The sequence below is a fragment of the Artemia franciscana genome, chromosome 8 (assembly GCF_032884065.1).
Source record: "Artemia franciscana chromosome 8, ASM3288406v1, whole genome shotgun sequence".
In the NCBI taxonomy this organism is placed as follows: Eukaryota; Metazoa; Arthropoda; class Branchiopoda; order Anostraca; family Artemiidae; genus Artemia; species Artemia franciscana.
Genome location: NC_088870.1, coordinates 13,237,411 through 13,262,469, shown reverse-complemented (window position 1 = coordinate 13,262,469; position 25,059 = coordinate 13,237,411). Strand labels below are relative to the sequence as shown.

Sequence of the window (25,059 nt, the reverse complement as noted above, 5' to 3'; positions counted from 1 at the left end):
ATTGTGGGGGAGTAAATCATCCCCAAAGACATAGTTATTATGGTTTTTGACTATGCTGAACAAAATGGCTATCTCAAAATTTTGATCCGTTGACTTTGGGAAAAAAATGAGCGTGGGAGGGGGCCTAGATGCCCTCCAATTTTTTTGGTCACTTAAAAAGGGCACTAGAACCTTTCATTTCCGTTAGAATGAGCCCTCTTGCGAAATTCTAGGACCACTTGGTCGATACGATGACCCCTAGGAAAAAAACAAAAAACAAACAAACAAATAAACACGCACCCGTGATTTGTCTTCTGGCAAAAAATACAAAATTCCACATTTTTGTAGATAGGAGCTTGAAACTTCTACAGTAGGGTTCTCTGATACGCTGAATCTGATGGTGTCATTTTCGTTAAGATCTTACGACTTTTAGGGGGTGTTTCCGCCTATTTTCCTAAATAAGGCAAATTTTCTCAGGCTCGTAACTTTTGATGGGTAAGGCTAAACTTGATGAAACTTATATATTTAAAATCAGCATTAAAATGCGATTCTTTTGATGTAGCTATTGATATCAAAATTCAATTTTTTAGAGTTTTGGTTACTATTGAGCCGGGTCGCTCCTTACTACAGTTCGTTACCACGAACTGTTTGATTCCTAGGTTACTTTTTATAATTTAAAAACTATTTTGACTTTTCTGCCATTTTTCTTAATAGGCAGGACAGATGAGGCTTTTTCGGATTAAATCCTTGCTCTTTACTCTGAAGGTTGGCTTTTTGTCCAAATTCTTTAGACACTTACTGAAACACAAGGGCCATTGAATTGGAAAGAAAGGTTTATTAAAGGACTAAAAATATTAGTTTAATGCTAAACTAATGAGTGGAGAAAGGGACATTCCCCCTTATATACAAAATAATTTCACTTTATTTAAAGCACTAAAGCTACACCTTCCTTTAAGCTAAAAAATCAACTTTACTTGTTTATTACTTGCCTGTACTTGTGGTGGGAGTCAGTTGTTTCCGCCTCACCTGGCATCCAGGATCCTTGTGAACTCTTCGGACCATCAAAATCTGCTGCCAATTGCTCTGAGAACAAGAGCCACTGGGCCGACCATCTGTGTCAAATTTTCTCAAAGCCACCAATAGAATCCAGGTCAGACTTGACCAGGATCCACTTGCCCTCCTTGATGCCTCTTACAAATGTCGTAGGGCCAAACTAGAAGGATTCGACGGGGCAGGCATTCTGGTTGTCTTCACAGGACGTGACCCAGCCAATCTAATTGGCAACTTTTGTCGGTGGTAGCGACATCTCTTCTAAGCCTGCATAGTTGGCAAATATCGGAGTTACATATTTTATCTTGCCGGCGAATTCTAAGTATTTGGCGTAAGCATCCATGTTCGAAAGCAGCTAGTGCTCTCTCGTGTTGAAGCTTCAAGGAACAAGTTTCACATTCATAGACTAGGATGGTTCTGACCATGGCCGTAAAGTTTAGAATTTTAGACAGAATAGATATTTCTCGTCACTTCTAAAGGGGCTTTTGAAGGGATGTGAAAACAAACTACGGCTTATGTATTCTTTGTTGGATGTCTAAATCTAAATAGCAATCAGTACAAGGTACGGAGCCTAAATAGGTAAAACACTCAACCTTTTCTAGCTGAGTTAAATTCGAGGTCAAAGATATTTGTGTCTGATGATTCATGACCATAAGTTTAGTTTTCTCTGCGCTTACTTTAAGTCCAATCAGACTTGACCATTCGACAACAGCATCTAGCATCTATTGAGCATGTTTAGGGTCACAGAGGAGTCCGACATAATCAGCGTAATCCAAGTGAGTCAAGGACAGATTTTTTCCAATTTGGGCACCATTGTGCTGCATTAGGGCATTTTGTAGAACCCAGTCTATACAGTAATTAAACAGCAATTAAGAGAGAACACAGCTTTGCCTTGCTCCACTTTCGAATAGGAATTCTTCAGTTTCCTCACCATACATTCTTATCCGGCTTGTTGAGTCTGAGTAATATGCCTGAATTAGTTCAATAAACTTTACAGGCATGCCGTCGATTTCTAGGATTTTATAGAGTTTGTGACGAGTAACAGAGTTGAAGGTGTAGTCGAGGAATATTAAAGTTAGTGGTAGGTTATACCATTGGAACTGTTGGATAATAAGTTGGATGCCGAAAATATTGCCTATGCAGCCTCTGCCCGGTCTGAGGCCAGCTTGATTTTTGCGGGTATTTTTCTCCCGGGCACTTTTCAAACGATTCAAGGGAATTATCCCAAATATTTTTCCCGTGATATCTATAAGACTTATTCCTCGGTAACTTCTAAATTCAGTCTTGTCTCCTTTCTTATAATAGGGTAGTATAATTGAAGTTCTCCAGCCCTTTGGGAAGGAATTTGTTTTCCATGCGTCTTGAAGGATGCCATGTATCTGCTCAGCTGTTACTTCTGGGCATTTCTTGAATAGTTCAGGAGGAATGCCATCTTCACTAGGGTATTTACGGTTCTTTACTGTTTTTATTGTTTTGGGGATCTCTGCTCTTGTAGAAGCGCCCAATTCAACATCATAGGGCTTTTTCTCGACAGATGGGGGAAGTTCTTCAGAACGGGGTGAATGAAAGGGATTTACCAATGACTGGAAAGGTTGTTTCCATCTAATCATCCGATCGCTCCGGGAGGAAAAGATTTTTCCTTGGTTGTCTTTGACAACTTCTGACATAGCTACCCTTTTCCTTGTAGTTTTTTTTAGAATCTGATAAAGCTTCCGGGTGTCATGAGCTCGGGCTGCTTCTTCCAGCGGGGTGGCTGCTTTTTCCTACATCTGTTGACGATCAAGTCGTGACGGGTGGTCTATTTGCTTACGATTGTCTTTGATTACTTCTACAGGGCCGATCAGAGTCCTCCTTTGCTAAACTAAGGAAAGAGTTTTTAGCAGAGATCCAGTTTTGTCGTTTCGCATTTGTGCTCCCTAGAAGCTTCCCAGCTGTCGCTGACATAACTGTTTTGAATGATCCCCATTTATCCCCAAGGCTTAACGAATCACAATCTAGTGCATTAAATTGGTTAGTCAGTTCGAAGCTGAGGGCTTGTTTGACAGTTTCATCCTTGAGTTTACTACTATCAATGTGAGGTTTAGTTTTATTCTTTCTGCGTTTTAAAATACGAAGGAGAATTTTTGTGATCATCTGCTTATGATCTGGCCCAGATTTCGATCCAGTATCTGCTCTCTTATAAGATCGTCTATCTTAAACAGAGCTTCTCCATCGCTAGCGGATGAGTGCGTAGTCAATTTGGGCTTTGGTAACACCAACATTGTGATACGTTGCACCTGTCAGTTGATTCGTCGTGGCATAATTGACTAGCCTTTAGGCATTTTCGCAACGTTCACCTAATCGAAAATTACCAAGTACTTTGCTAGTGGTTTGGTCCTTAGGTTCCAGTTTAGCATTGAAGTCTCCAACTACAATTAGGTAGTCTCGTATGGCTATAGCTGAAGTCACTGTCTGTAGTTCCGTGTAAAAATCATTTTTCGTCTCGTCTAGGGCATCACGCGTAGGAGTATAGGCTGGCCATAGAGATATATTAGATGAGCCACCCTTGAGTCTAATCTTGGCTAGGTGGGGGAAAATTAGTTCCCATTCTAAAAGAGTATTTCTGGCTCTTTGGCTTAGAAGGAATCCTACACCGTGGAGTATCGAGTTCTTCTCAACTCCTGAATAGAAGGAATAGAATTGTTGGACTGTTTCAGGGGCAGTAATGACTTTTGTGCTAGAGCCATATATTCTTGTTTCGGGTAGGCAAAGTAAATCTATTTTGTATCTGTCCATTTCGTGCGCGTGGAGGACTTGATTAGTTTCGTCTTTGGGGGATCACATATTCCAGCAGCTGATGTTCAATTTTAATTTAGTTTGCCTAATAGCGGTATAGGGTTTATCTATATTTATGACTCAATTATTTTTCAACTTCGGTGCAAAACGCGAAGTTGCATCACCTACTGGGAACGACGAAGCATGATTGGCTAGCTTGCTTCTCGACACCCGCGCCAATACGGGGGCCGTGTTGCATACTAGGGACACCATAGTCATATTCTAATTCTTACAAGGTCTGAGATCCATAAATGTTCCATGGGGATAAATTTGACCGCAAGGACCCCAATCTTGCGGGTCACCCGTAGCGCGTTTGCCAACATCTCGCAGGGCGTGGAGCTAAATGGTGTTTACACCCCTTCACCACTTTGAGGTGTGCTGACGGGTTTCCACTGCTGTTTAAGGACGGAGGGTCGAGCCTCATTAGCTACAATCCCACAGTTTTAGGATTTTAATTGCTTCAGACAATTTAACAATGGTCTTTTCTTTAGCTGCCCACATTGGTGACCAGATCATCCCTCTCTCCCGAAAAAATCGATTGGTTTCAAACTAGAAAAAGTCTACTGATAGCCAGGATTGGAACAGTAAATTCTTTTATCTCTGTTTCTTCGGAGTAATTTCTGTTCGTTTTAAGTTCTAATGTTGCTCCTTACTTTCATTAAAGAAAAACTTGTTTTTCTTTAATTTAATTTCTGGACGTTTTTGAATTAATGCATGTTATGATCTTGGCTCTACGCACATAAATAATTAAAACATGATTTGCATATTAATTTTTTTTTTAGGCTAAATGGCTCTCTCATAGTTTTAATCGGAAGATTCTGAGAAAAAAGGAGCGAGGGAGGAGGCCTAGTTGGCCTCCAATTTTTCGATTACTTAAAAGGCAACTAGAACTTTTAACTATTTACGAACGTTTTCATTAGCAAAAAATATACGTAACTAACAATTTAACTTTCGTAACGAACTTCTATATTCGTATGTTTTTATTGCGTATATGAGGGGGTTCACTCCTCGTCTATACCTCGCTCTTTACACTAAAGCTTAAATTTTGTCCCTATTCCTTAAGAATGACATCTGAATCACAAAGGCCGAAGAATAAATTGTTGAAATTACTAATAATACTTTAGTGTAAAGAGTGAGGTATTACGAGGAGGTAATAATGACATTAACGCTAATAATGCTGCAAAATCCTGCGCCCCTTTCATTGAAATTCTCTTCCTCCATGATAAGTTCCTCCATGGAAATATCCTCCCATGTAACCCCTCAACTCTCCCCCCAAACCAAAAAATCCCCCTGAAAACGTCTGTACACTTCCCAGTAACCATTACTATATGTAAACACAGGTCAAAGTTCGTAGCTTGCAGACCCTCCCACGGGCACTGGAGGGGAGTAGGTCGTCCCAAAAGACATAGTTATTAGGTTTTTCGACTATGGTGAATAGAATGGCTATCTCAGAACTTTGATCCGGTGACTTTGGGGAAAAAATGAGCGTGGAAGGGAGCCTAGGTGCCCTCCAATTTTTTGGTCACTTAAAAAGAGCACTAAAACTTTTGATTTCCATTAAAAAGAGCCCTCTTGCGACATTCTAGGATCATTGAGTGGATACGATCACCCCTGGGAAAAAAACAAACAAACACCCATCCGTGATTTGTCTTCTGGCAAAAACTACGAAATTCCAAATTTTTGTAGATGGTGATGGTGTGATTTTTGTTAAAATTGTATGACCTTTAAGGGGTGTTTCCCCCTTTTTTCTAAAATGAGGCAAATTTTCTCAGGCTCACAACTTTTGATGGGTAAGACTAATCTCGATGAAACTTATATTTAAAATCAGCATTAAAATACGATTCTTTTTATGCAACTTTTGGTAACAGAATTGTATTTTTAGAGTTTTAGTTACTATTGAGCCGGGTCGCTCTTTACTACAGTTCGTTACCACGAACTGTTTAATAAGAAGCATCAATTAGAATTTGTTAGAATTTGTGTGTTTTGCAGTAAGTATTATGTTATCTACACTTAGTTTTGATTCTGTAAGAACTATTTGAGAGTTGCACAATGCATTTTTGCATTTTGTAAGAATTGTTTCTGTTGTAGAAAGTGTTTCTGTAGTAGGTCAAGACTTTAGGAAATTCCCCCCCCCTTCCAATGCCCTTAATTTATTTTTCATACATCGTCTACTGAAGACTTGTTTCCTGTGCACAGCTTCCTCAGTATGTTGCAAATAAATCGTGTGCTGGGTGAGATGTATTTTATCTACTACTACTACTAACAACTCACTGCAGTACCAAGCTAGCTGAGGTAAACACAACTAACGGATATGGAAGAGAAAATTCGCGTTTGATTTTGTTTATTGAAGAGCTTTGGCAAAGGTCTTATTCTTTTATGGTTTACCAGGCAAAAAAATTAAATTGCTTTGTGCTATGTAAAAGAATAACACTGCTGCGGTTAAAATCGGAAAAGAGGATTGCAGCTGATTTCGTATTAAATTAGGAGTTAAGGAGGTTTGTGTTCTATCCCCCTTCATATAGATAACTTCGATAGACTTTGTCTTAAAGAGTACAGGAAAGTCAATGGGAGGCCACGGAATTAAATGGGGGGGGGCTTTCCTTGATTTAGATTTTGCTGATGATTTAAGCATCCTAGACTAAGTCGCTAAGGCTTAGTAAAGATAAAAAAAGGTGAAATTGGGTAACGAAAAGATTGATTAGGTGGGCAGCTGTACTTACCAGGGTAGAATTATTAGTAAAAACGGTAGGAGCAGTGAATATGTTAAAACCAAGACTCAGGGTGTTTTTTGTAGTTGATATAAATCTGCAAACCAAAATTAAAATGTTGGAAACTGCAGTGATGACAGTGGTCCAATATGTTTTTTATGTGAGCGTTCCGAAAACCCGATGTGGATTTGCTAGATGTTTTCCATAGAAGTCTACTGATTATAGAATAGAATAGAATAGAATCTTTACTATCATCTCTATCATCAATAATCTAACTTAGTTTGGTCTGGTAAAAAAGAGGACAGCCAGCCCATCTGGGCTGGTTTTTGAAAAAGAATTAGAAAAAAATCGTAAGTATTTTGCTCTTTGAACTTCCAATAAATGTTTAGGCTAGTTTTGATGGAAAAGTTACTACGCTAAGAAAAGCTGCAGTCCTGTGATGTTTCTATTTATGATACTAGACTGTATTTCCATCATTTGATATTAGACTCCTCTTAAAAACCGTTTTAAATAATAGTAAAATTCTAGTTAAGCATTTTTCTCAGTTTTGGAAATGTGTTAGGAAAATTAAACATTCAGAAATAAATCCAGGACCAAAACCACACTCCTGGAAGGTTGAAACAATGCAGCCTATTTGCAGATCTTTGAAACCTTATGAATTGGCTTTCAGAAAAGTTGAAAACAATTGTCTTGTACTTCAATTGAGCAGTTTCTTTTCCAGGTTTCACTTTTTGGTCGAAGTTGGTAGGCCTATTACTAGAACAATTATTTTGTGTCATGAAACAATTGTTAATAGATGCATTTTAAACATCTTTTCTCTCTTGCAAAACTACCACAAACTCACCATTATGGAGTTATTATAGCCCAACTATTGTTGTATTTATACATATAGAATTGCAATCATTTACATTTTTGTTGATCCAAAATTTGAAATTGCTATAAGACCTAAAATTGCTCTGTGGCTTTTAGAGACAATTTTTTGTTAGGTTAGGTTAGAACAAAAAATTGTTCCAAATAAATTTGTGATCACAAATTCTGTTGGTCTGTCTGTCTGTCCTGGTTTTGCTACTTCAGGCACTTCCAGGCAAGCTAGGACAATGAAACTTGGCATTTGTATCAGGGACTAGACCAGATTGAATTAGAAATAGTTGTTTTGCTGATTTGACCATCTGGAGGGAGTGGAGTGCTGGTTAATTTGGAAAAATAGAAAAAATGAAGTATTTTTAACTTACAAACAGGTAATGGGATCTTAATGAAATTTGATGTTTAGAAGGATATTGTGTCGGGGGGGGGAAGAGGAACCTAAAATCTTGGAAAATGCTTAGAGTATAGGGATTGGGATGAAACTTGGTGGGAAAAATAAGCAGAAGTCCTAGATATTTTATTGACATAACCAGAATGGATCTGCTCTGTTTGGGGGAGTTTGGTTGGATTAATTCTGAAAAATGAGAAAAAGTGAGGTATCTTTAACTTACAAAGGAGTGGTTGAATCTTAATGTAATTTTAAATTTGGAAGAATATTGTGTCACAGAGCTCTTATTTTAAATTCTGACTAGATCTGGTGACATTGGGGAATGGAGGGGGGGAACCTAAAATCTTGGAAAATGCTTAGAGTAGAGGGGTTGGGATGAAACTTGGTGAGAAAAATAAGCACAAGTCCTGGATACATTATTGACATAACCAGAATGGATCTGCTCTGTTTGGGGGAGTTGGGGGGGGGGGGGGGGGGTAATGCTAAAAAATTAGAAAAAATGAGGTACTTTGAACTTACAAAGGAGTCATCAAATCTTAATGAAATTTAAAGTTTGGAAGGATATCATGTCTCAGAGCTCTTATTTTAAATTCCAACCAGATCCAGTGACATTTGGGGGAATTGAGGGGGGGGACCTAAAATCTTGGAAAACACTTAGAGTGGAGGGATTGGGATGAAACTTGGTGGGAAAAATAAGCACAAGTCCTAGATACATGATTGACATAACCGGAACAGATATGCTCTCTTTGGGGGAATGGGGGGAGGGTAAATTCTGAAAAATTAGAAAAATGAGGTATTTTTATGGCATTTGGTATTAACCAAGTGTCAGCAATTGCAAATTCTGTTGGTCTGTCAGTCCTGGTTTTGCTACTTTAGGCACTTTTTGGTAAGCTAGGACAATGAAATTTGGCAGGCTTATCAGGGACCAGACCAGATTAAATTAGAATTAGTTGTTTTTCCTGGTTTGACCATCTAGGGGGGGAGTGGGGGCTTGTTAATTTGGAAAAAATGAAGTATTTTTCACTTACAATCTCAGAGCTGTTATTATAAATTCTGACTGGATCTGGTGACATTGGGGGGGGGGGAGTTGGGAGGGGGAAACCTAGAATCTTGGAAAACACTTAGAGTGGAGGGATTGAGATGAAACTTGGTGGGAAAATAAGCACAAGTCCTAGATACATGATTGACATATCGGGAACGGATCTGCTCTCTTTGGGGTAGTTGAAGGGGGGGGGGGGTTAATTCTGAAAAATTAGAAAAAAATGGGTATTTTTAACTTATGAATGGGTCATTGGATCTCAATGAATGGATATTGTGTCTCAAAGCTCTTGTTTTAAATCCTGACTGGATCTGGTGACATTGGGGGGAGTTTGGGGGGAACCTAAAATCATGGAAAACGCTTAGATCAGAGGGATTGAGATGATACTTGGTGGGAAAAATAAGCAGAAGTCTTAGATACATGATTTGCATAATTGGAACAGATCTGCTCTATTGGGAGGGGGGTTAATTCTGAAAAATTAGAAAAAATGATGTGTTTTTAACTTATGAAGGAGTGATCGGATCTTCATGAAACTTCATATTTAGAAGGACCTTGTAACTCAGATCTCTTATTTTAAATCTCAACCAGATCCATCATCATTGGGGGGGGGGGAATCTTAGAAAATACTTAAAGCAGAGAGATCAGGATGAAAATGGATGGGAAGAATGAAAACCTGTCTAAGATACATGAGTGACATAGCCAGACTGGATATGCCCTCTTTAGTGGAGTTGGGGGGAGGGGTAATTTGGAAAAATGAGGTATTTGTAACTTATGAAAGGGTGACCAGATCTTAATGAAATTTGATATTTAGAAGGATCTTGTGCTTTGAAGCTCTATTTTAAATTCTGACCAGATCCTGTGACATAGGGGGGAGTTGAATGGGGAACTGGAATTCTTGGAAAACATGAAAATTGGGGTATTTTTATCTTATGAATAGGTGATCAGATCTTAATGAAATTTGATATTTAGAAGGAATTCATGTTGCAGAGCTTTTATTTCAAATCCTGACTAGATCTTTTGACATTGGGGGAGTTGGGGGGGGAAATCTTGAAAAACACTTGGAGTGGAGGATTCAGGATGAAGCTTGGTGGATAGAATATGCAAATGTCCTTGATATGTGATTGACGTAACCGTACTGGATTTGCTCTCTTTGGGGGAATTGGGGGGAGGGGTTCAGTGATTTGGCGAGTTTGGTGCTTCTGGATGTGCTAGGATGAAGAAAATTGGTAGGCATGTCAAGGAGCTGCACAAATTGACTTGATTAAGTTGTTTTCCCAGATTCGACCATCTGGGGGGCTAAAGGAAGAGGAAAAATTAGAAAAAATGAGGTATTTATAACTTATGAGTGGGTGATCAGATCTTAATGAATTTTGATACTTAGAAGGACATCATGACTCAGAGCTCTTATTTTAAATCCTGACCAGCATTAAGCCTCTACTTTTCCTTTTAAATCAATCTATTGATTCTTAGAATTTTGTTAGGGCTCATACCTTATGAGCTCTTGGCTCTTAGCTCTTCTTATCTTGTCACAAGTGCCTTATTAGCTCTTAGTTCTTTTTAGTTCACAAAGGAGTGATTGGATATTAATGAAAATTGATGTTTGGCAGGATATCATGTCTCAGAGCTCTTATATTAAATTTCAACCTTATCCAGTGAAGGGGATGTTGGGGGGGGGGGGGCAAACTTAAAATCATGGAAAATGCTGAGACTGGAGGGATTGGGATGAAACTTGGTGGGAAAAATAAGCACAAGTCCTAGATACTGGATTGACATAACCGGAACGGATGTGCTCTCTTTGGGGGAGCTGGGGGGAGGTTAATTCTAAAAAATTGGAAAAATGAGGTATTTTTAACTTGCAAAAGAGTGATCATATCTTAATGAGATTTCATATTTAGAAGAACCTTGAAACTCAGATATCTTATTTTTTATCCCGACCAAGTCCAGTGTCATTAAGGGGGAGGGGGGACCAAAAGTCTTGAAAAACGCTTTAAGCAGAGAGATCAGGATGAAACTTGGTGGAATGAATAAGCAAAAGTCCAAGGTAGGTGACTGACATAACCAAACCGGATCCACTCTCTTTGGTGGAGTTGGGGGGGGGGAGTAATTTGGAAAAAAATAAGGTATCTGTTATCTGTAACTTCCAAACAGGTGATCAGATCATTAAATTTGATGTCTAGAAGGATCGTGTGCTTTAAAACTCTCATTTTGAATCCCAACCAGATCTGGGGATATTGAAGGGAGTCAGAGGGGGAAGCCGGAATTCTTGGAAAATGTGAAATCAAGGTATCTTACCAATGGGTGATTGGATCTCAATGAAACTTGATATATAGAAGAATTTTATGTCTCAGATGCTTCATTTTCAATTGGAATCGGATCCGGGAATATAGAGGGTTAGAGGGGGGAAACAGAAATCTTGAAAACCGGAAATCTTGGAAAATGCTTAGAGTGGAAATATCAGGATGAAACTTGATGGGCTGAATAAGCACATGTTATAGATACGAGATCGACATAATTGGTACTGATCTGTTCTCTGGTGAGCTGGGGGTTGTTAATTTGTTAAAGTTAGAAAAATGAAGGTTATTTTTAACTTAAGAACAGGTGACCAGACCTTAATGAAATTTGATATTTAGAAGGAACTCGTGTCTCAGAGCTATTGTTTCAAATCCCGACCAGATCTATTGACATTGGGGGGAGCTGGAGGGGGAAACCTGAAATTTTGGAAAATGGTTATAAATGTTGTAGATTCGTAACTGACGTAACCAAACTGGATCTGCTCTCTTTGGGGGAGTTAAATGGTGGGGTTCAGTGCTTTGGCGAGTTTGGTGCTTCTGTACGTGCTAGGATGATGAAGATTGGTAGGCGTGTTGGGGAGCTGTACAAATTGACTTGATAAAGTCGTTTCCCCCAATTCGAACATCTGGGGGGGGGGGCTGAAGGGAAGGGAAAAATTAGAAAAATTGAGATATTTTTAACTTGTGTGTGGGTGATTGGATCTTAATGAATTTTGATATTTAGAAGGACCTCATGACTCAGAGCTGTTATTTTAAATCCCGACAGGCATTAAGCCTCTGATTTTCCTTTTAAAGCAATCTATTGATTCTTAGAATTTTGCTAGAGCTCATACCTTGTGAGCTCTTGGCTCATGGCTCTTCCGACCTTGTCACAAGTGCCATATGAGTGCCTCTTAGCTCTTGTTCTAAATAAAAAAGGGATGTTCAGATTATTATTAAATTAATTATCAAATAATGGATATTTGCATCAAGAATTCTCCTTGTAATGAACTAGAGTAATTCAGTTTTACTGAATAAAAAATAGATATTCAGATAATAGTAATTCAAATATTCTGTTTTACAGAATAGAAGGAATTTGCACACTACCTTCCATAGATATTCATGGCTGATTATACATTGCATTCTGTAACTATGGTGATGCTCTGGCTCATGGCTTGAAGATATTTTATTTACAAACACATTAGTAGCCTACTTAATACTCAGCAGTATTCAAAATTTGCAATAAATATTATTATTGCTCTGAGCTATGAAATTATCATCTCTGTTAAATTTCATTACATATGCTGCAAGTTCTTACTTGTGATCAGATTCATATTTTTTTACTTTCATTGTAGGTAGCTAGTAAATATCTTGTTTTCTTTAAAAGCTGAAACATTGAAATTAAAAGCCTAACTGAATTTTTTTTTTTTTTTTAAAGAGAAAACCTAACAAACTGAATGAATGAAAAAACTTGCCAAAGTAAAAAAAAAATACATTTAAATAAAATTAACTGAAAAAATATTGGATATTGTTGCAGCACTTTATAAAGGTGAAATATTTTATTTTACAACTTTTATAGCAATTGCCTTACAAAAAAAATTCTTGCTATTTTCAAAAATCATTCCATGCTTTTACTGAAAATCCTAAGCTAAAATTTCATATAATTTGTATGCAAATAGGTGTTGGATCTGGTGATGCTTAGCTCTCACCCAATGAAAAGTTTTTAGTCATAGTATGAATTTTGCACTGAGTTGTATAACTACTGCCCAATTTGCAACTTTCAACTGTCTGATTTGTCCAAAAAATTGCAGTATTTGTACATTTTACTGTATATACTGTAGTTTTACACGTAATGAAAATTGGATGTTTTGAGCTTTTATTGCAGTCACTTTTTTAAGCCACAAAAAAATTAGAAGCAAGTATGTTGCAAGATCCACATTTTTTTTTATGGTACTCTAGTGACATATAGTGACTGCAAATTCTGTTGGTCTGATTTGTCCAAAAAATTGCAGTATTTGTACATTTTACTGAATATACTGTAAAGTTTTACACATAATGAAAATTGTTTGTTTTGAGCTTTTATTGCAGTCACTTTGTTTAAGCCACAAAAAAATTAGAAGCAAGTGTGTTGCAAGATCCACATTTTTTTTATGGCACCAAGTGACACATAGCGACTGCAAATTCTGTTGGTCTGTCTGTCCTGGTTTTGCTACTTCAGGCACTTCTAGGTGAGCTAGGACGATCAAATTTGGCAGGTGTATCAGGAACCAGATCAGATTAAATTAGAAATTGTCTTTTCCCAACTCGACCATCTGGGGGGGGGGGGGATGGTTAAATTGGCAAAACGGGTGATGGGATCTTAATGAAATTTGATGTTTTTGTAAGGATATCGTGTCTGAGAGCTCTTATTTCAAGTCCCGATCATATCTGGTGGCATTGGGGGGGGGGGGCTGGTGGGGGAACCTAAAATCTTGGAAAACGCTTAGAGTGGAGGGATCAGGATGAAACTTGGTGGGAAAAATAAGCAGAAGTCCTAGATACGCTATTGACATAACCAGAACGGATTTGCTCTGTTTGGTGGAGTTGGGGGGGGGGGGTTAAATTGGAAAAAATAGATATTTTTAACTTACAAATGGTTGATTGGATTGATGAAATTTAATATATAGAAGGATATCGTGTCTGAGAGCTCTTATTTCAAATCCCGACCATATCTAGTGGTATTGGGGGGGGGGGACTGGGGGGAAACCTAAAATCTTGGAAAACGCTTAGAGTGGAGGGATCGGGATGAAACTTGGTGGGAAAAATGAGCACAAGTCCTAGATACGTGATTGACATAACCGGAATGGATCTGCTCTCTTTGGGGGAGTTGGGGGGGGGTAATTCTGAAAAATCTAGAAAAAATCAGGTGTTTTTAATTACGAAGGAGTAATCGGATCTTAATGAAATTTTATGTTTCGAATTATATCGTTTCTCAGATCTCTTATTTTAAATCCTGACCGGATCCGATGACATTGGAGGAGCTGCGGGGAACCTAAAATCTTGGAAAACGCTTAGAGCGGAGGGATCAGGATGAAACTTCGTGGGAAAAATAATCATAAGTCCTATATACGTGATTGACATAATCGGAACGGATCCACTCGCTTTTGGGGGAGTTTGGGGGGGAGTTCATTGTGAAAAATTAGAAAAAATGAGGCATTGTTAACTTACGAAGGAGTGATCAGATCTTAATGAAATTTGATGTTTGGAAGGATATTGTGTCTCAGAGCTCTTATTTTAAATCCCGACCAGATCTGGTGAGATTGGGGGAGTTGGAGGGAAATTGAAATCTTGGGAAACGCTTAAAGTGGAGGGATCGGGATGAAACTAGATGAGAAAAATAATCACAAATCGTAGATACATGATTGACATAACCAGAACGGATCCGCTCTCTTTGGGGGAGTTTGGGGGAAGGGTTAATTCTAAAAAAATGAGGTACTTTTAACTTACGAAGAAGTGATGAGATCTTAATGAAATATCATATTTAGAAGAACCTCGTAACTCAGATCTCTTGCTTTAAATCCCGACCGGATCCAGTGTCAATGAGGGGGGGGAAGCTTGGGAAATTGTTGAAGCAGAGAGATCAGGATAAAACTTGGTGGGAAGAATAAGCACAAGTCCAAAATAAGTGCCTGAAATAATCAGACCAGATCCACTCTCTTTGGTGGAGTTGTGGGGGAGGAGAGTAATTCGGAAAAATTAGAAAAAATGAGGTATTTATAACTTACAAACGGGTGATCAGATCTTAATGAAATTTGAAATTTAGAAGGATCTTGTGATTTAAAACTCTCATTTTAAATCCTTACCTGATCCAGTGACATTGGTGGGGAGTTTGAGGGGGAAACCGGAAATCTTGGATTCCGAAAATCTTGGAAAACACGGAGTGGAGAGATGGGGATTAAAATGGATGGTAAGAATAAGCACAAGTTATAGATACGTGATTGATAATTGGAACGGTTCCGTTCTCTTTGGGAGAGCTGCGGGTTGTTAAATTGGAAAAATTAGAAATTTTTTTAACTTAAGCATGGGTGACGGGATCTTAATGAAATTAGATATTTAGAAGGAACTCATGTCTCGGAGCTCTTATTTCAAATCCCGACCAGATCTGTTGACATTGGGAGAAGTTGGGGGGGGGACTGGAAATCTTGGAAAACGCTCATCAATGTCGTAGATTCGTGATTGATGTAACCGGACTGGATCTGTGCTCTTTGGGAGAGTTAGGGGTGGGGTTCAGTGCTTTGGCGAGTTTGGTGCTTTTCGACATGCTAGGATGATGACAATTGGTACGCGTGTCAGGGAGCTGCGCGAATTGACCTGAGAAAGTCGTTTTTCCCGATTTGACCATCTGGGGTGCTGAAGGGAGAGGAAAAAATTAGAAAAAGTGAGCTATTTTTAACTTACGAGTGGGTGATCGGATCTTAATGAATTTCGATATTTAGAAGGACCTCCTGACTCAGAGCTCTTATTTCAAATCCCAACCGGAATTAAGCGTCTGATTTTTCTTTTAAAGCAATCTATTGATTCTTAGAATTTTGCTAGAGCTCATGCCATATGAGCTCTTGGCTCTTCTGATCTCGTCACAAGTGCCATATGAGCTCTTAGCTCTTTCTTTTTCTTTCTTTCTTGAGAGCTAAGGTAAGAGATAAAGCAAAGTATTCTATTCATGCAACAAGAACTTGCAGAAGTGACGGAATTTTATTGTGCTTTCTAATTTATTTTTTGTTTTTAAGAAGAAAATCAGTATAAATAAAAAATGGAAAAAATATTTACCTTTGTGATAAATTATGGTTGTATCCTAGTTATTATGACAGAAAATGATTTAGGTTTATTTCTTAAAAACAAAGCACCTGTTTATTTTATAAAAATCAAGATTATTTTAGATTAGGTCTAATATATTTGATTATATTATATTAGATTCCATATAGCGAGCATTGTTGCATTGAAAATAAAAATAAAATTACAGTGAAATAAAATTTTGAACTGGTGATCTTTCAACAGTGAATAGTATTATATATAAAATATTCGTTTTGATTTTATTTGTACTTTTCAAGACTTTTCTTGATACATATAGTTTTTAGTAAAGCGCCAATGATGCAGCAGGTTTTAGATTTTTACTGTGGAAGAAGGAGGAAAAACCCAAACCCTTCTTTGTAGAGATTTTTGTTCGTTTCAAGCTGGATTTGCATATTCAATTTAAGTTTCACTCGTTTTAAGATTTGTTTACTTGTTTATATTAGTAACAACTGTTTGTTTGTTTGCCATGATTGTTTATTTAATTTCTTTTTGTTTTGGGTTTCATTTATGTATCAATAGCAAAATGTTTCTGTTCGTTTTAAGCTTGATTTGTATATTCAACTTACGCTTGACTCGTTTTGAGATTTATTTATTCATTCATATTAGTACCTGTTGTGTATTTTTTGCTATGATTGTTTATTTTATTTCTGTTTGTTTTGAGTTTGAGTTATTGTAGGTTTCTATTTCTTCTGATTTTGGGTTTAAAATGGCCTTTACTTTTCTTTAGAAAATTTCTTTTCTGGAAAGTTTTTTTTTATTAATTACTGCTCGTTTTTGATTGCCAAAGTTTCAAGTTTTTCAAAATTCCCTATTTAAAAATATTTTTTTAATTCCAAAATACGGCCAGTAGAGTGAATAAAAAAAAACTGAAGTTTTTTAAAAACTGAAAGTAAGGAGCGACATTAAAACTTAAAACGAACAGAAATTACTCCGTGTGTGAAAGGGGCTGCTCCTCCCTCAACGTCCCGCTCTTTACGCTGGAAGAGATGGACCCCCCATATGCGTAATAATCTCTGTCCTTTAAGTTTTACTGCTGGTCCTTATTTACAGTTGAAAAAACTTTTTCATATTTATTTTTTCTTTTTTTTTTATATTGCTAGAAAATCCTACACCCCCTTCATGGAATTTCTCTTCTCCCATGACAAATTCCTCCAAGGGAAGGTCCTCCCACATAGCCCCTTCCCTCCCCTCAATCTCCCCCTCCCCAACCAAAAAATCATCCTGAAAGGGTCTGTACATTTCCAGATAATCATTACTGTATGTAAACGCTGGTCAAAGTTTGTAACTTGCAGCCCCTCCCCTGGGGACTGTGGGGGAGTAAATCAGCCTCAAAGACAGTCACTTAAATAGGGCACTAGAACTTTTAATTTCCGTTAGAATGTGCCCTCTCGCTATATTCCAGTACCACTTGGTCGATACGATCACCCCTGGGAAAAAAAACAACAAACAAACAAATTACACACGCCTCGGGATTGGTCTTCTGGCAAAAAATGCAAAATTCCACATTTTTGTAGATAAGAGCTTGAAACTTCGCCAGCAGGGTATGATTTTTCAGCACGCTGAATGCGATGGTGTGATTTTTGTTAAGGTCATGTGACTTTTAGGGGGTGTTTCCTCCTATTTTCCAAAAACAAGGAAAATTTTCTCAGGCTCGTAACTTTTGATGAGTAAGAATAAATTTGGATGAAACTTATATATTTAAAATCAGCATAAAAATCTGATTCTTTTGATATATCTATTGGTATCAAACTTCCGTTTTTTAGAATTTCGTTTACTATTGAGCCGGGTCGCTCCTTACTACAGTTCGTTACCACGTATTGCTTGAAAGATGAAAGACTAAAACAACAGGAATATTTCGTCTGTATGTAAACTAGGCATCTTCAGCAAAAAAGAAATAAAGATAAAAAAACGAAAACAAATAAAACCACCACCAGTATTAATAAAATACAACTGTTGCAACTGATCCACGTAGGGAAATGAAGCTATTAGAGTTACTTCGATGAGAACACCAAAAGGAACTGAGTAAACAAAAAGTATAAAATGGAAATGAAGTTAATTATTCTGTTGCGAAATAATCCTCTTGTTGGCTATTCAAGAATTATTTTTTTTGTTTAGTAGGTAATCTCGTCCCCTGGTGATTATATAAAATCTCAATTCCCTTATCGACTATTGTTCATTTTTCAAAAGGCTGTCATAAATTGGGTCAATATTAAATTTCCTGTGTCTCTATCTATTGAAAGATTAGCAAATATATGTTTTTTTAATTTCTATAGCCTCACTCCCCTGCTGAGAAAAACCTCTATCATTAGAGATAGCTGTGGCCTCATCAAATTGTACAAAATGTTCAAGATGAAAGAAAATTTGTTCAGCCAGACCTAAAACAAAAGTTTCAGAACGCTTGCTCAATTGTAGGTTTTTTTTTCTATTGAATTGTGATGTTCAACAAATCTTTCAAGATATTTTTGGTGAGTTCTACCAATATAAAACTTCCCACAAGCACAAGTAATTTTTTACACCTCTCTAACTGTTCCAGTTCCAAAAATTGTAGGGATGTATATGGACTAACAACAAGTCCTTTCACCTCTTTGACTTCTTCTCCAGAAAAACTAGTTACTGGAAGCGCTATTCTCCTCCAGTCTGCAAACAATTGATATATACGATTATGAACAATAATACACTGTTATTGATTGTGGGAAGTGCGAGTACCTGAGCTACCTGTCCCCAGCAGTTTAAGGCACTAGGCCGGCCGGTACCAATACGGCTCTTCCTACTCATTCCCGCTCTCTTCTGCACAATCAAAAACTATAGATAAATCGCGTCCCTTTAAAAATTGACTTCTTCAAGCTTTAATCTTTATTAAACAATATTTCTCTTCTTTAAGGTATCAATTGCTGTCTTAAATATCTTACGATCAATTTCCCATGGCAGGTTAGAATCCAGGATAGCTGTATAAGTATTTGGAATCTTAGCCAAGGAGCAGAAGCGCTTAAGAGCAACAGTCTCCTCACTCTGAGCCTGACAATCAAATAAAATATGCTGGATTGTTTCCTCTGCTGAAAAGCAGATTCGGCATAAAGGGGAATGATGTAGCTTCCAATTAAATAACAAGCCATTTAGAAGTAGGGCACCTGATTTCAGCCGGTAATATAGCACTGTATTTAATCTTGTATGAAATGGAGATAACATTAATTTACTGTGATTAACTTTGGATCTTTGCCTGATAATATCTCGTGAATTGAGGTCAGAGGAAGGACTAGGAGATAACATGGAAGCCTTTGCTGCTAGAGAATCAGCCATATCATTATATTTTATACCTTTATGACTAGGAACATGTTGAAAATAAACTTCATTTTCCTTGATCTTAAGATTAAGAAGCTGTCTTCTAATATTATATAAATCTTTGTCATTAGCAATTCTATTAATATTTTGGATCAGTAGTAATGCTGATTTAGAGTCGGAGAGACAGTATATTTTCAGATTCCATGTTATAATTTATAAGTGCATCCAAGGCCAGGCGGATGGCACATAATTCAGCAGACAAGATTGAAGATCCCAATGGGAGAGGAGAATAAATGTTCAAATTCAGGGATGGGATACATGCTCCTGCTCCAGCTCTCCCTCTGGACAGATCCATCTGTATATATTTTTCTATAGTTGGGGTAAGCCTTTGAGATGTGTTCAGCCAAAATAGTCTGGATCTCGTAATTAGGAATCAAATCTTTACTAATAGAGATAAGTTCTACTTGACAGCTTGGAGGACTCATTTCCCATGGGGGGGGACTCAGTAAAGGGATATGCATAAAGCGAAAGTTGATTCCAGTTTGGGACCTCCAGTTGAAACTGATTCCATGATGAATGGGCATTGGGACAGGCTGACTTCTCAGCAAAGGTATGTGCATATACAGCATGCTTGGCTCCATAAGCCTGGATTTGCGAGAAATACTTTATCCTTAGACTGGTATAAGTATTGTGTTATTTTAACGTATTTGTATATTTTAAAAGGCAAAAGATAAACTCGATATGAGTAGAGGATAGAGCTATTTTAACCTCGATAAAAGACTAGTGGCGAATCAGATATTAAATTGTACTTGGCGACGCTAATTTAATATATATATGAAAAATTATAAATATATGTAAAAATTACTTTGAACCACCTTACAAATGCATTCAAAGCTGTCATTTGTCAATCTCAAATCTTCTTCTTAGAAAAAAAAAATGCTGAGATAGTTTTTCAGAATATTATTAAGTCAAAATTATATAGAATCTTCTTCTTTGAAAAAGAAAAATTTTGGTTTGATAATTTGTCAGAAACTATACAGAATCTTGTTTTAGAAATTATTTTGATAAGCAAAAAATTGATAATTTTTTTGGCTAAACAATTAACAGCAGACCATTCGTAGTTGCTTATCGTGTTGTCTTTCTTTGACAGGAGGAAGATCTGGCTACAAAGCTTGGTGAAGCTTCAATTCTGATGTCACTCAGCACCATACCCTCTGCTGAAGATATAGCCAGGCTAAAAAGTCGCGTCGAATATCTCCGCGTCGAGCTTGTGAAGAGGACGGAAGACTTTCAAGAGAAAAGACGGGACATCAAGGCGTTCATGGACGTCCTCAAAGTTCAACCAACAATTGAATTTGAAAAGATGGTAATCAATGAAGAAATTCCATCTTTCCCGCTCTCCATAGACACCATGTATAAGGTGAGTCACAAATAATTGAAAATTGGCACTCTTGTGACCAGTATGGCTTACGTCTATTCAGAGATAAGATCAAATGTGTATTATTTCTGCAAAAAATATGCAATACTTTTAATCATCAAAAAAACTAAATATTTAATAGCAAAAATTAGATCTAAAATCAAAAATGTACGTATACTTCAACTTCAGGAACTTAAGGAATTAATTTAGGCCACCAATGATCATGATTCTGATTTCATAAATATACTTCAAAAGTTTGACTTCGGATAAAACCGTTGCCTTTGGCTCTATCTAGAGATTTTTAGGTGCTTTTGCTTTAAAGACCTTGAAATTTTTGAAAACGTGTCCATAGTAGAATACTAGCTAGATAGACTCAATCGCCTAGAAAGGAAAATACCAATTTGCCGCCCACCATCGTGTGAAGTTGAACTGACTTGTCGAAATTGTCAAAAGACCAAAATTTCATGGACACATGAAACTATTAAGTTTGAGAGGTATATAGTTTTTTACTGTTCATAATCATTTATTACATAATTAAATAATATCATTTATAATCATTTATTACTACGTATCTTATGGGTGTATAAAAGGTTACATTATGCGTTTTTTTTATACATATTACTTGTCTTATGTGTGGATAAAAAAAGTAGTCAATTTAACCTTAGGTTTTTTGTTTTTTTTTCGTCTTTTGTGATCCAACAAGTGACATAGCGCGTTACTCCAGGAATAAACTACGAAGTGCGAGGCCTCGAGTGAAAGTATCATACAAGAAAATTAGAGCTGAATCCACGACCTCTTGCGAATCTTTATCAATATAAACAAAAAATACTCTATCAAAATAAAACAAAAAATATTTCTTGTCAGCTGCTACATATGTGGCATCTGACATATCAATATATTCAATTTAACGTGAGGATTATTTGTCTTGTTTCGTTTTTATTTTATTTTTTTCTGGTTATTCTGTTTTATTTGATCAGAAAAGTGACGTTTAGCGTTTGACAGGGTTTCTAGAAAACGACTTCTTTATTTGTCTTCTCTTGATTATCTTCTTTCTTTATTTATTTCGTTTATTTACATTCTGGTTTTTCTAAATATGTAGCTATACTTTTATGCATAAGTAGGTTTTTTTTTTTTTTTTTTTTTTTTTTTTTTTTTTTTTTTTTTTTTTTTTTTTTTGCATCTATCCCTGACTTTTTGCTTCTATCCGTTTTTTTTTTCACAGGGACAATTTTTAAGTTCAGATTTTTGAAAACAACCGAATTCAAATCACGTTAAGACAATAGACGATAACATGAGGCAGTAATAGCTTTAAACAAAAACCGTCATCTTAAGGAATGTCCCTCTGTCTGTGAAATAGTCACTCGATGATTTGATGTGACAACTTGATTGGCTTCTCAAATTCTCGAATAATCCCATGCCTTCCAATTGGGAGGAGAGGGGCAGTTACCCCTGGGGTTTGGATTTTTTTTTACTGAAAGAAATAATAAAAATGTATCCGTATAAATGTTGAAAAATTCTTTTTTATATATATCTTCACTAAACCCTTGGTCAGTCCTTGCCTCCCCAAATTTGTGTGAAATGGTGCCTCTGAAAATCCTCCCTTCAAATGATGTTGAATATTTTTATTTTTTTAGAAAATCTACGATCTCTATAAAGATCGTGTGGATAGAGCCCGCACAGAATCCGGAAAAATCAAAATTGAATTGGCCACCCTAATGGACAGACCGATTCTATAATTTGATTAGCTATGCCTTAATTGAAGATTAGTGACAGTCCTATAATTTGATTAGCTATGCCTCAATTGTTTTCCAGTTTGATTCGTTTACATTATTTTACCTAGAGACATGTTTTCAGGGAAGTGTTCCTAATACATTTAGATTCAAAAAGCTGATTTATTTCCATCTCCATCTTTTATCTCCAATCGATTAACGGCCTTTTTCTTTTCTAGGTTGAAAATTAGAGAGCTGAGCAGTAAATTTCGATCCTAAATCTGTGCGGTCTGTTGTACTGTTGCCGTCTTTTTGTGTGATAGCTTTTATTTTCACAGAAAAAGGCGTTGCAACAGACATGACCCCTTATAATTGCAAAGCTTAAATAAAAATCAAGGGTTTCTTAACCTTAAGTTCAATTAATTTTCAGTAAAATTGTTTTTACTCTATTTTTATCTCCCCTTTTCATATTTTAAAAGAAATTGAACCCTTAACATTTTTGAATCTATTATCTATTCTGCTCACCCCTTGCTAAACGAATTTACTGCTCATCTAAGCTCTTCTACTTCTTGTATGGCCTCCCCTCCTCAGCCAAGAAGCCGCTTCCTGAGTCAAGAAACAAGCAAAAAAATACAATTTTCTCTATCTTAACTTTATTTTCTCCATCTTAAGTAAAACTTTCTTATTTTGTATTCTTATAGATTATCATGTACTTACTACTTGCCGAGCTTAAAGTCAGGAATTATTTAAGGAACACTGATAAAGTGATGGTGTCAATTGGAAAGGTGATCTTGCTCAACATCATGGTCCTGAAATGGTTTTTTATATTAGAAAAAGAAGTACCGCATCTTTGCGCTAAATTAATAGAATGGTAATTACAAAATGATAAAATAGACCAATACTTCAAATATAATTATAGGAGCAATCAATTGTTACAGCGATACTTTTAGTTTTAAGTTTGATAACTTAGAGGAGTGGAATTTTTTCTCCGGAATTGAGTTCAAAGCTGGAAAACTGGTCAGTTCTAAGTTAGAATATTTGTGGAAATCTAAGAATATCTTAAAATGTATTCTTGAATATTACTAAAAAGAGACCACTAAAATGGGGGTATTGTTAAAAGTATGGCATCAAAAGAGTAAGACCATTTAATGGCTAAAAATAGGGTCAAACAAACTTGTATTATAACAGTTAGCTTTGCCAAATAGTAACAAAGATGGGAAATATCATTTTTGGGAATGTGGAGTAAATCAGTAACTTAATTGTAAGTCATCAGCCAGCAATGATGCATATTGAAAGTTGACTAATGAAGCTGAATACTCGGACTGTGGGAGAGGGGTGTAATTATTACGATATTGATTTTAACATTATGAATGGCTGCAATATTTTTCTTGGTAATTTCTATGATTTTTTTAAGTGTTTTGGAGCAATGAGTATGTGTTGGAGCACTTGGGGGGGGGGGATATTTTTATTTGTTATGGGTAACAAATTAGGATTTCTAAAATCTTGATACTTCGACGGTACATGGTCCCAAAGACCCTCTTCCCCTGCATGCACTACCTTTAACTATGATTATGGTTGGGACCAAAAAGTATGCCTAACTTGCAAAGGTTGAAACAAGCACATCCATTGACAACGAAACATCACAAACGCCATCTAGAGTTTGACTGCTTTGGGAAATGTTCCAGGCTTAGTAGCTTCTGTTTTTTTTTGCTTTTTTTTCAGGAACTGAGATCAGGTAAGTAAGTATGATGGCACTAGATCCTTAAGGTCCAAACCGGCGGTGCTGATCTCTGTTTCGTGGCCCTTCAGCCAGGAAGTGCAGTGGGGGATTGCTGTTAGGAAAGACTTTTTGACGATTTTTGATAGATGTTTGCCAAAATTAGTACCATAAAACTAGGTCTTGGTTATTTTACAGGCAGCGCAATAGCGCTGCTTATGTAAATAGCGATGTCGGCTCAATGTGTTATTTTTGTATTATTATTCTTTTTTTTTTTTAGACCAGGGCACTTTGTATAGAAGGAGTTATCATAGAAACTTCAGAAGGGACTCATTCCATGGAAAATTGCAAGTTCTAGTGCCCTTTTGATAGTCGAAAGTGATTGGAGGGTAACCATCAACACCCCCTCCTTGCACCCGTAATTTTCCCAAACAAATCCGATCCAAATTTTGAGATAGCCATTTTGTTCAGGGTAGTTGAAAGATCTGAAAATTATGTCTTTGAGAATGAAAACCCTCCACAGATTTCAAGGCAAGGTTTGTAAGATATGCCCTAGGGTATATAAGATTTATAGAAATGATAGTCGTGTAAACTTGGAAGTGGGGTCATTGAACTAATAACCGATAGTTCTAGCTCCCTTTTTAAATAACAAAGTGATCGGAAGGGAATTACCCCTCCAGCACGTACAACATAATGAATATCGTAAATTGCTGGAGAACCCGACAGAAACAACAACATATTATCTCAGACTTTTTTCTATCTCTTTTAATTCAATAAACGCTAGCTTTCGCAACCCTCCTTGTCAGTGTTTTCATGAGACTTGTCATTGCATTCAATGTAACCCAGTAATTAAAGTATCTTACTTTTCAACCTAGCGTGTGTCACAATGGTGAATGCATTTTTGTTATGTGTATAATGCAGAACACAGAAGCAGCTGAGGACTCAGTGTGTTTGGGGATGAGGAAGAAAAAGAATGAACAACAGCGTCTAGCAAA

General features: G+C 36.8%; 2 protein-coding genes across 3 annotated transcripts; one reads left to right on the top strand and one right to left on the bottom strand.

The window, feature by feature from the left end:
- Positions 1 to 3,342: 3,342 nt before the first annotated feature.
- On the bottom strand, positions 3,343 to 3,804 carry LOC136030617 (craniofacial development protein 2-like). The gene has a single exon (XM_065709684.1). It carries the CDS (start codon positions 3,802 to 3,804, stop codon positions 3,343 to 3,345), a length of 462 nt encoding a protein of 153 aa, XP_065565756.1.
- A 2,973-nt stretch (positions 3,805 to 6,777) lies between these two features.
- LOC136030004 (uncharacterized) lies at positions 6,778 to 23,116 on the top strand. Of its 2 annotated transcripts, none has more exons than XM_065708616.1 (3): positions 6,778 to 6,901; positions 20,372 to 20,641; positions 22,587 to 23,116. In XM_065708616.1, exons 2-3 carry the CDS (start codon positions 20,414 to 20,416, stop codon positions 22,596 to 22,598), a joined length of 240 nt encoding a protein of 79 aa, XP_065564688.1. In that variant the 5' UTR covers positions 6,778 to 6,901; positions 20,372 to 20,413; the 3' UTR covers positions 22,599 to 23,116. The 2 variants fall into 2 exon arrangements, with proteins under 2 accessions (XP_065564688.1, XP_065564687.1); XM_065708615.1 differs by lacking the exon at positions 22,587 to 23,116 and adding an exon at positions 22,273 to 22,564.
- The last annotated feature ends 1,943 nt before the right edge of the window (positions 23,117 to 25,059 follow it).